The sequence below is a fragment of the Rhyacophila brunnea genome, unplaced genomic scaffold (genome assembly GCF_057557595.1).
Source record: "Rhyacophila brunnea isolate RB1 unplaced genomic scaffold, BYU_Rbru_1.0 scaffold_9, whole genome shotgun sequence".
NCBI lineage: Eukaryota > Metazoa > Arthropoda > Insecta > Trichoptera > Rhyacophilidae > Rhyacophila > Rhyacophila brunnea.
This window is the reverse complement of record NW_028233361.1, coordinates 15,802,694-15,814,830: the sequence shown is the minus strand read 5'-3', so window position 1 is coordinate 15,814,830 and position 12,137 is coordinate 15,802,694. Positions and strand designations below refer to the sequence as shown.

The following is a 12,137-nucleotide window of genomic DNA, read 5'->3' as shown; positions in this document are numbered from 1 at the left end:
CGGGAGATATCCATTAGCTCATTTTAATTAGGTAATAATTAAATTGGCTGCAAATCGTATATCAATGCAGATTCATTTGTAGTAAAATTAGCAGTTATATGCTTGGTAATTTATTTTACACCCACGGTGGCCGCGCAGCTTAAGCGTTGGACTATCACGCCGTGGGTCTCAGGTTCGAATCCTGGGTCTGGCAAGTACACATATTGTTTTTCAATTTGTGTGTGAGTCAGGGTATGGACCTAATAGGTTGAGCAAGTGGCTGACATCCATTTCACGTAAAAAACAAAATCTGATAGTACAAACCCGTACTTTGTTGAGGCCCATAATACGAGTATGATCCTATTAGGATCGGACATGGTCGAAAAAAAAATTATTTACTACGGCTCAACCGAATTAAAAACGACTCAAAATCGTATGATAATGAACCATCACTATTCAGAATACAAACCGTAAATGAAAAGTGAATAAGCAACCAAAGGAAAATGTTTAAAGGCCGCCATCTTGTTTACATAGCTACCAACTATGTAATGCTGCCAACTTTAATATTTAAAATCATGTAAGTTTTATAATAATTAAATGAAAACTGTTAATTTCTATAGATTTGAGGCTCTATCGATCAAATTTGTATGTGGCATTAGCTCCGTCCATTGAGTGCATGTACTACATTTTAAAACTTGTACATTTGAGCTAGTTGCAGGATTCGTACCTGAAATCTTTGTTTTTAATGGCATCTATTCTGTCAATTATTCCAATGACAATTATTATAAGAATGGTATGTATTAAATACCTTTTACTTAAGTTAGAAATGTATTAAGAGTAATTGTTACATGGAACAGTTGTGTGCCATTCGTCCAGCCCATTGGGTCTAGGCTGTGAATCACACGCACATTGAAAAACAACGTGTACTTTTTGACAGACATGAGATCAAACTCACTGTTTCAAAAACAGTCTCTCAACCACCTCGACTTACGTTACTGTAGGACAGTGATGCTCAAACCGCGGCCATTAATGACCAAATTGTAATTTCTATCGTGTACAAAACATATGTACGTAATGCATAGTGGAGAGTGATTGGAGGGGATGATAATATGTAATATTAAATTTCTCATCTAGTATAATATTATATCATTATTTTTCAATACTTTTACCTACTGCAACCCGTGAAAAAATAGAAAATTAATAAATTGGCCCTTCCACTACTGTGGGGAATATAAAATGTGTATTATCAATCGACCATTTTTAAGAAAACCCATTGGGCTACAAGAAAAATTCCTGACACACATTTTTATTCAACATTCAAAATTCAACTGACAAACTCATTATTTTTTTTAAAAGGATTTGTTAAAGAATGTATTTAAATTTAGTTAAAAAATAAATGATATACTTACTGACGCATGGCGCAATGTGCGATCTACTCTGTTGGTAGCCTCGGGCGCAACGGTTGCAGGTCAACCCCGTAACTCCATCTTTGCACGGACACTGCCCGCTCGTCTGGTTACATGTCTTTCCAGAAGCACCCACGGGATGACAGTCGCAGGCTGAAAATAATTAAAAAAAGAATACATGTTAATTATAACTACATAAGGATGTCGTGTAATTTACAATGTTGTATTTAGAAAGGGTATTTGAGTTAATATAGTAGGTTAATCATATAAAAATTTCTTAATGTTCACAATAAAATGTTTATATTTTTTTGATTATAATAATATGGTTGGCTCACAATAATTATGGATCAAGTCCAATTCGATTTTTTTTTTGTTTCAGTGGCTAGATACAACATATTTCTATATAGTGTGTTAATATCACAATCGTAGCTCTACAATTTTCCGCATAAATGACAATACTATTATTGATAAGACATCAAATTGAATGTGGATCATGTCCATTTTGACAGTTCCTTCAGTAGTATAAAGAGGTATTTGCTAACATTAACTTGCTAATATTAATAAAGCATGAATATTCTTTATGTTTCGACTATGTATTTAAATTGATCCATGTACTATCAAAATATGGTAAGTATATACATTGAAAACACGCCTGAATTTCACAAAAGGAATTTTAACTTTAGGTCCAAATATCTCAGGACCCATTTTGATGGACTTGATCCAAAATTATTGTGAACCACCCATATATAGACGAAACTATTGATGGAGATGACAGTGAAGACGAAAAAAATGTGTCCACATGTATGTATCTATAGTCTATGGTCCACATCTAAATTAGATGTAAGACATTGTCCAAATGGCGCGATTCGACTTCATTGAGCCGTCCACAAGCACTCGCGACATGTCATTTCTCGCGCGCGGTCGAGGTACAGGTGACTTCATTGATCCGTCCACATACACTCGCGGCGTATCGCGACAAGACACACGTCATCTGGACAAGCTCTTAGTGCGAAAGCTTACAGAAGTCAGCGTGGCGAAGTGAAGAATCCGCAAGGGTTTACGAGGCATTGCTCAACGTATATATTCCCGCACTGCCGACGTATTTTCACCGATTAGTGAAGCACACGGATCGGTAAAACTATTAACAAAAAAGATGGGTCAGTTGTTTTAGCGGCGCGCCGCAGCCCCTAGCACCGTAAATTGAACGACTCACATACTCCGACCCCGCCGTCTCCTATGGGCTCTGCGATATTAGATTATGCTGTATACACGTTGAGTAGAAACGTCGTTTGGAAAATCGACGCTTGCGGTGGTGCTTTAACGCTTCTCGTGGACTTTGCAACTACAGAATTTTGTATTGCAGTTTCATTCATACTTGTGATCTGAGATTTAATTGCTATGGCCACATTGATATAAAAACGCCAACGAATGCCAACTTATATTAAATATAATATGTAACGTCAAAATGCCATGTATAGAATGATAGATACAAAAGTAGTGACTTGTGAGGCATAGGTACTCAATTATAAAATAATAGTTAATATATGCCTTAAATAATTTAAGGTTGCTTTATCAGTGGTTAATTATTGCATAAATTGACGGATTTCTGAATACATACTGTATTCATACAATAATTAATAAGTCATTCTTGTTAATGATATGACAACTGCAATACCGAATGAAAACACTAACATCGGTATTTTCTATTGAAGTATATGGAAAAAAGAATTATCTACTAATAAATATAATATATGGATTATATATAAAAAGGTCATTCAAATATTAATAATATTTTATAGCACGTTCTATTGCTGGTCTCCAAGGGCGTTCAATGGCAAGATAAGTAAACCAGACATCACGTAACCCGCCAAAAATTCCATATTAAACATTTTTATGTTAATTATTACATTTTGTTTCCTCTTTCAATACCGGATATATCGGTATTGTCGGATTTTTAAAACCGATATTTCGGTATCGAAAAATACTGGGATACCGGTATTGCAAATAGTAATTAGAAACATGTACCTAATATTATAAATACGTATAATATAATACACATACTTATTATTGTAAAATTAAATCATGTAAATTCAATTTCAATTAATCAACGAATGCATTTCAATAATGGCTATTTAGCTATTTATTTAGGCTGCTGAGTTAGTTTGAAGTTTATATAAATTATAAATAATCCTAATATATTTTAGTAATATCGTGTTTACACGATTATTTATATGGGCAAACAACTTGTAAACTACTATTTCGCTTGCGGGGGCAGTCAAATAACACCATTAAAGTATTCAATTGCGGAGGTTCTTTTTCATAAAACGGCCGATTTTATTTGACAGACGATAATATCGTCTTCTTCTTTTAACGATTTATGGCGCTTCTTAATGCGTGTTCGTATTAGCGCGCGCATTTTACTCATTTTTTTGCGCCTGTAAATCGGAAAAGGTGGGCGGAATGGTGACAGGAATATTATCAAAACCTAATAAATGTATCGCCCACCGAATTCCAAGAAATTTCGCCGCGTTTTTTAAAGTATTTTTATTTATATTCGTTTTGACTCCACGTTGCAAATTGTTAGACGACGCGTAGAGTATTTCCATAATTAATGTGTTTTTTAAAGAGTTGACAAATTTAAATGCATCTGATATATTTAATAAATTCATTGATATTATCTGCGAAATGAGAAAAATGACCAGACGCATATATTTATATTATGATGTGACATCGTAACATACACAATCTACTAATATACACACACAGCTCTAGCCTAGGGGTCCGGGCACACAGGGGGGCCTGGCGTGGCGGGTCTATCAGAGATGTGAGATAACCACACATCACAAATTTGGTCTAACAGTAAAAAAATGCGCTTCTTCACGAGGGAGTTATTAAAATTTGAGTTTGTAAGATGCAATTTTTTGTTGTATAGTGTTGATACTCGACAACCCCATAATTCAAGATGTATTAAAACTACAAAAATAGCTAAAAACAAACTGAAAGCCCTTACTCCTACCTCTAACACAATTTTGAAAACGCTTCTGTTGTTCGGCACACATGCCATCAGACTTAGCGATAGGTAGGGGGCCCGCCAAAGATCCTTGCCGGGGGCCCACTTTAGGATGTGGGGGCCATGTACACAATATTATGTAATGTGATGCACGGAGACAGAACAAAAACATATTGTCTACCTAATTGAAAAATGAATGATGGTGGGTGCCTCCTTAGAGACAACTAAATATACACCTGAGATTGTGTATGGTTTGCTGTTATGCCCTTTAATTTATTGTCTATGATTTAGTATGACTGCACCTCCACATTTTACCCTGTCTCATCATGTATACGGCAAAAATGATTTGCAGTTATATGAATAATGTTTGCTGGCGTTGAAACAGGCATTGTAGCAAACAATGCATGGAAAAAGTAATGAAGTGTCGTTCAAAACATATTGATACTTCTACGTAAATAACGTTCGCCTCTGAAGCTGTTGCATTGGCCGTAGGTCGTTGGCAATGACATATCAGCCGTCATACGAGTGCCATATCCAAAAATACTATACATATAAATGAATGAATTAAACCTACCAAAATACTTATTTCATCGCTTCATTGGTGAATGGTGATATATACGAAAATCGAAAAGCTCTTTTCAAATATTGAGCGTAATTATGTAAAAAGCAGCTAGTCCACATAAACCACAAACAAAAAGAGAAATAGGCACTCTTGTATTAGATGCGGTTATTTTAAACTACATAACCTATGTACCTACATTATAATAGTTATTTAATGATAAATAGGTACCATATATAAAGGATGGAGGTAGGCTAATGAGTAATGAGATTCGACATAATTAGTGCACACTACACTTTGTTAGTAGGTATAATAGGTATTTGTTTTCATTGAACTAAGACTTCAAATTACAAATAGTGTTAGTTAGTTTTTAAAATTCAATTAAGCCCTGCGTAAATCAAGCCATAACAACATAATAGTCAACAATAATATTCGTATATTTATTATGGTTTAGTTAAGGCAGAGGTAACAAGAATTATATTTTAAAAACATCACGAACACCATCTGCAATTTGTACTCTTAATTCAATAAAAACCAATAAGTATTACTGACAACGTGTACAGAACTCCACAGCCTACATCAACTATGAAGTGAAGGTTTGGTTTAGGCGGGTTTTAATTTAATTTTCAAAACTAACCAGCACAATCTGTTATTTGTATTTTTATTTCTAGTTCAATGCAAACAAATAAGTATGACTGATAAAGTTTAGTGTGCACTATTTATTTCGGATCTCCATAGTCTACTTCCACCCTTTGCCCCTAATATATACCTACGAGTGTTTTTGGTATGTTATTATACTATAATATTTTCTGAAAATCAAAGGTAGCATTGGTATTATGTAATTAGTGAAATTGTGGATTTGTAAAACATTTTTGTTCCGAGAGAGCCTGTGATATTTATGCAGAATGAATAAAACAAAACAAATGTTTGACCTGACTTCTCATTTTTACTCAAATTTTGGACTAGCTGCTTTCTGCATAACTACGCTCAATTGACGTGCAATAACCGGAATAGCATTAAGCGTTGAATTATTCAATCAGCTGATCATGAATAACATTTCAAGTTGCAAGTCCATTGGAGATGGAACTACACAGTGTTGAATTTATAGTTTGGATAAAACTCAGCGTGCAGCTTGACGTGGTGTTGCGTGCTTGCAAATAATCAACAACGCCTTGGAGAAATTTAATAAAAATGCAATCTATACTTACTTACTGAATGCATCCAATGATGTCGGTAATTTATTGTAAAAATGATGGTTCTAAATTATAATATATTATTATATTATATTATATTTGCACATTCTGCTACATTTTCTTGCACAAGATTGGACATACTGACTAATAGGGGTGTCGTATTAGTTGAATAATAAATTGTTTGTTACATATAATGTTGGTATACAGTACACACACTAGTAGTCTGAAACCGGGGGCACGCGGCGCCTCATGAATTCCATAAACTGTTAACCACACTATCATAGAACATGTTGTTGAATTATTTAAATTATAATTTGCAATAGTAGGAATAAAATGATTGGTGAAAATCTACAAAATTTTATATACCTACCTACTGCAAAATTGTAACAAGATACATTTGTGAACATGCATTTTCCCAACTGACCGATGAACTTCTGGTTTTTAAATTCGATTTTCACCTAACAAAGAAAATTTGACAAAGGCTTAAAGTTACAAAACTCACATTTAGAAGAGAGACACAACATAGAGTGCATATACCTACTGTATTTGACTTTTACTCAGTAATGTTTTTATTCTTTTTTTCATTTTTTATAAAACATATCTCGCCCATGTTTTTAAAATCCCTGTCTAAAACTAAAACTTAGACGCAGCCTACAAGTCTGAAAAGGTTGCATATTCCTGCAATACACTATGCTAGTGATTTCTAACCGGGTTCCACGATCTGTGCCAGAGGCTCCGCAAGAAACCAAAAAATCTTGCATAATAAGTACTACGCGAAACTTTTTTGATAATAGCTTAAACACAAGGTTTAATGTGACTGTTATTCTAAAATATTTATTTTTTGAGTTTTACTAGCGAGATACATTTTTGTAGCAACAAGGAATCAAAAAATAAACAATGAGAGGAATCAGTTGTCATTATAGAACGGCATCGCCTACTACGCACTGTGCATTCCATTTCTGTCAAAGTTTTGCACACATTAGTTTTGGACAATATGGAAGTATAATAGAACTTGAAATGTAGGCAATAGATTTAATGGAATGAGTATTACACATTTTAATATATTTATTTGAAATAAAAAAAATTTAACCCACGTAAAGTTAAAAATAAACATTAAAATTTCCCATCAGAAAATACGACTAATATATTTTTTTGCAGTAGATACCATGCTGGTGATAAATTTTTCACATGTGGCGCTGTATACCTACATGTTGAATGATTATTTCACTTACATATGTTGCATTTCGATTAAATTTTCGGGATTTTACAAAATGCTTCAAGGGTTCCGCTACACAAAAAGGTTGGGAATCGTGATTCAGTCATTTAATATGACAGTGAAATATGCTAAACATATTTAACACTAACATAATAGCTAATTAGACTTTAATTATCATACACATTTTCTGAGTGATCTAGAACCAAAACTTGAAAGCACGATTCTACTAATGATATAAAACGTATTAAAATAAAAGGTTTCTCATTTTAAAAGAGTCACGTAATTAATTAGGATGTCGCTTTGACAGCATAATAATGAATCGGGGAATTAATTATAGTCCCAATGCTAACGAGGGTAGATTTAGGCACATCATAATCAATTGATTACGGTCGGACATTATTGAGATAATTAACATTAGAATATTGCCTTAATCATACTTAATGATGTTAGTATAAATACATTGGATTAGGCTAAGTACTTATGAGTATACATAAGTGAAACGGCAAATAATTTTCAACACTAGGTGAAACGAAATTTCGCAGTCGTCGCCAATCGGAGACTGACGGTAGATGTGTGAGCACGTCAATTTGTTTTGTGATGGCGTCGGAGGAATATATTCTTAAATCGTCTAAAGATGACTAAAAAACGTTCCGCATGTACTTGAAAAAGAAAACATGTCAATGAATATACTATTATTATTACGAATATAATATTAACATAACATTAAAAGGACGCATGTTGAATTTTTATATCTGTTAAACATCACGTCAGTGTTGCCAATAGTAAACAATACTATAATTTTGAAGGATTCGAAACGAAAATTGTTATGTGTATCTGTTTTTTTATACTATATTTTTTACAGGTTTGTATTGAAATTAGCATTATAAAAAGAAGACAATACTGCTTTCTGTAAAAAATTGAAAACTATTTAACGTACAAATGTAGACAGTTTACGCAGTGCGTTCCACATATTCAACCAAAAGTATGCGCAAAACTACTCAACATTAAAACCAGAATTAAAAAGTTGAAGTAAAATGGAAAATACAAGACGTGGTCTAATTTAAACATAGCTGTAACAAGTTCTTGTAGTGATTTCTCACGTAATTCTCCTTGAAATATATTGAACTTCTTATTTTTTTCTAAAATAATTTATTTATTATTTTGGAGACCCCTGTTTTGGTATACAACCTCCAGCATAATAACGATATCTAATATTATATACTAACTGAAGTACCCGGCTTTGCACGAGGTCGCTCGGTTGACCGATATACATTTATCTCATCTAATAAATCAAAAGTAATTACATTTATCAGTATGAAACTATCTGTATTATGTGAAAACAGTAATAAAAATCGAATAAAAAATATGGAAACATTATGGTTACAGACCTACAAACTTATCTGAAGAGTGGGATGGAGGAGCCACTGTCGAAAACTACCCAATCAAGACTCGTAACTAGACAAAATCTGACATTCGAATGAAATTTTCAAAATGTCGTCCTATAGTTCGTGGTTAAATTTTTGGCCATTCTACAGATACGTTTATAGGTCTATAATCTGTGAAGAAAATTCAAAATTGGAAGGAACAAACAAACAAACATACACTGTATTAATTGTATATATTATATTATATAGATATGCACGGAAAACATTATTTTGACATTAAAAATAAAGTAGGGTATCATAATAAAATCAGCATATTTTCCATTACTGATCGTTTAGGTTAAGTTAAAAAAAACAACCCTGATTACTCATTTCCATCATTTATATGGCACTTCTCCCCTTAAAATTCTCACCAAATTGAGATTTTAAAAAATCAAAATTAATTTTCGCCCTGCCATTCGTAAATCTCGATGGGCTTTGTGCCACGATAATACAACCATTAGTTATCTCAGAGCTTAATAATTAAACATGGCAGAGTTAAGATGAGGACCAGTGCCGAAGTGAATTGTGGGCACAACGTGCGACTGTTCAGGAGCTTTTGTATAGGAGGTTTCAAGGGGACATAAAATAATAAACTTATATCGGTAATATAATACTCGCATATAAATAAGATATTGTATGATTAACCATATTATAATAATGCTGGCGATTATTTATAAAATTACATTGATTTCTTTAATTTATTAAAGTATTCTTACAAGTGATTCAAGAGTTCCCAAATTCCCTTCGTATAAATAATTGTTAGCCATCGCTATTAATTGAATAAACGCAATTTAAATTATGAATTCAAATTTTGTACTATTCCATTTGTGTCATTTTTTGCGTTTTGTTTTTGTATGGTTTCACCTTTCGGCATATTCAGGCACTATGTACACTCACTAAAAGGAAAATACACACTGACAAAGAATACAATTAACTCTTACATACTATAACACATCAATACAATAAAGTAGGTAAAACTCTATCACCTACCTATTGATTGAGTCAAGGATCACAATAAAAAATATATAACAAACACATTATGAATAGTTGAAGTGTTTGAAAAAGGTCCCCTACCTTATCAATAATAATACACTCGATAAGCGTATACGTATACAAATCATCGAAACCTAATAATAGATCATTAGTATAAACCATACAAACACTAGACTCAAGAGTTGTAAAATCGTCCATTTTGTGAACAATGGTATCGTATTGAGAATTAATGGAGTTAGCTAATAAAATATATCTATGATATCAGTCTTTAAAAGTTATTAGTTAAACAATAATTAATATTCAACGCAACGCAATTTTGCTGTATAATATGTGTGTTTAGTTAGATCTCGAGTTTCACGAATGCTAAATTATGTAGATACTCAAAAAATATAAATTAGAAATACAACTTTGAATAATAAAACCATACATAAATTGAAAACACCTCAGGGAAATATTATATAGCCATTTTTTTTTAAATACAACGCCCAACATGATTTGAACTCGATTCACGCCATTGTGCTCAACCAATAATATTATATTTTTAAATCTTAGAAATTATGCGTTGAATAAAAAAAATAATTGATTTATTATAACTACTTTATTTATTTACCGCCAAACCAATTTCAAGAAGTTTATAAAAAATAGATTTCATTTTTATTGTTTTCTTTCCACTGACGAAACTTTTTCTTAATTTATTTACTTAATATTATTACACAAGAGCTTCTTAAAAAGTGCAGTGGTTAGGGGAACCTGCCGGAAAATAAAAACAAAACAACACTAACGCCACGCCACCTTCGTCGTAAACACCTCGCAGACTACGACAAATGACAATAAGACAGTACAGAAGAAATCGTTACACGTGACACAAAAACATGGGCGAATAAATATCTAGAGGGGGCCCTGTAGGAGGCGGTACAAGGCGTCAAGGTGGGCGTAATGTCGGCGGTCAGCATTTGCTAATGAAGTTGCTTTACGAATTAATCACGGGACAATTAAGATAGCAACGCTCTTCTGGTGCTAAGTTGACTTATTGCATCGAACACATTCGCCTTTGGCTTAATATTTTTCGATTATTTTGTTTATAATGCCTTCGATTTTATATTATCGTAATCTGAGTTTAGTATGGAAATATTTGGAAAGATTATTTTTGACTTTAATGTAGTTTCTGCGTTATTCTTGCAGTCGCGTTAAAGTTGATTATCAAGGTAACGTATACACAATTTAATTTAACTTAATCTGATAAAAAAATTAACTTCTTTATGATATTACAAGAGTTAAAGGAGAGTGTAATGTTAGACAGTGGTAAAGAGTGGAGATAAGCTGTTAAGATTCGACATAAATAGTGCACACTAAACTTTGTCAGTCATACTAATAATTATTTGTTTTTATTGAACTAGTAACACAATTTGCAGATGGTGCTAGTTAGTTTTCAATTAAACCCTGCCTAAACCAAACCATAGTAGTTTAGGTATGCTATGGGCGATACGACAAAAATAGTGCACATTTTTACCGTCATAATTATTTGTTTTCATTGGATTGATTAAGAATACATAATATGGTGTTAGCTTTTTTTTAAATTTATTAAGCCCTGCCGACACCAAACTATAATCGATAAAAAATATTGTTTTATCTATAAAATACTTGTTATATCTTTAAAATAATGTATGGTTTAATGGCATAATTTTAGATATTATATAGATTAATGAATATTTTTTATTATTAAGCACTATGGATTGAATTAGTCAGGATTTATTTTAATTTTAAAAACTAAGAAACACTATTTACACATTGTAGGCTTAGTTCAATAAAAATACATTTCACTGACAAATTTTAGTGTGCACTATTTATGTCTTGCCTCCCTCCACCCTTCGCTACCGTGTTAGACGGAGTATGAAGTGTGTACGTACGAATCTAAAAACATTAAAAAGAAATTTATAAATAGATAACCATAAATATGCATTCGTCAAAAAGCCTCTTCCATCATCCATAAAATACACAGTATTTTATGGTTACTTCTATCATTATTATAGTGTAGTTTAACAATTTCTTTCAAATGTTATGTTAAGGTCAGTGATCCATAGTTTTGATGGATGTTGTATCAAATTAAGCTTCGGTATGCCCACACTACGAAACTCAATTAAGCATGATTAAATAATATTTATTTAAAGTTATAAATACATTTTATTGTTTTAGATAAATCGAAGTTTTTTTAAACAGAATTAGAGAGAAAGCTTGCACAATCTGATACTCACCCAGAGAAGATGCGATATGAAAGTGGAGCGAGGTTGAAGCCTCCGTAAAATAATATATAACATATAAAAGTAGATTAAACTATTTAACTATGTATATTCAGTTAA

General features: G+C 32.5%; 1 protein-coding gene across 1 annotated transcript in view; it reads right to left on the bottom strand.

The window, feature by feature from the left end:
• Nucleotides 1-12,137, bottom strand: part of NetA (Netrin-A) — a 566,225-nt gene that overhangs the window by 63,868 nt on the left and 490,220 nt on the right. Inside the window, exon 3 of the mRNA XM_085959389.1 lies at nucleotides 1,389-1,538. Coding sequence (XP_085815515.1) covers nucleotides 1,389-1,538 — 150 coding nt within the window. The remainder of the gene's footprint in view (nucleotides 1-1,388; nucleotides 1,539-12,137) is intronic.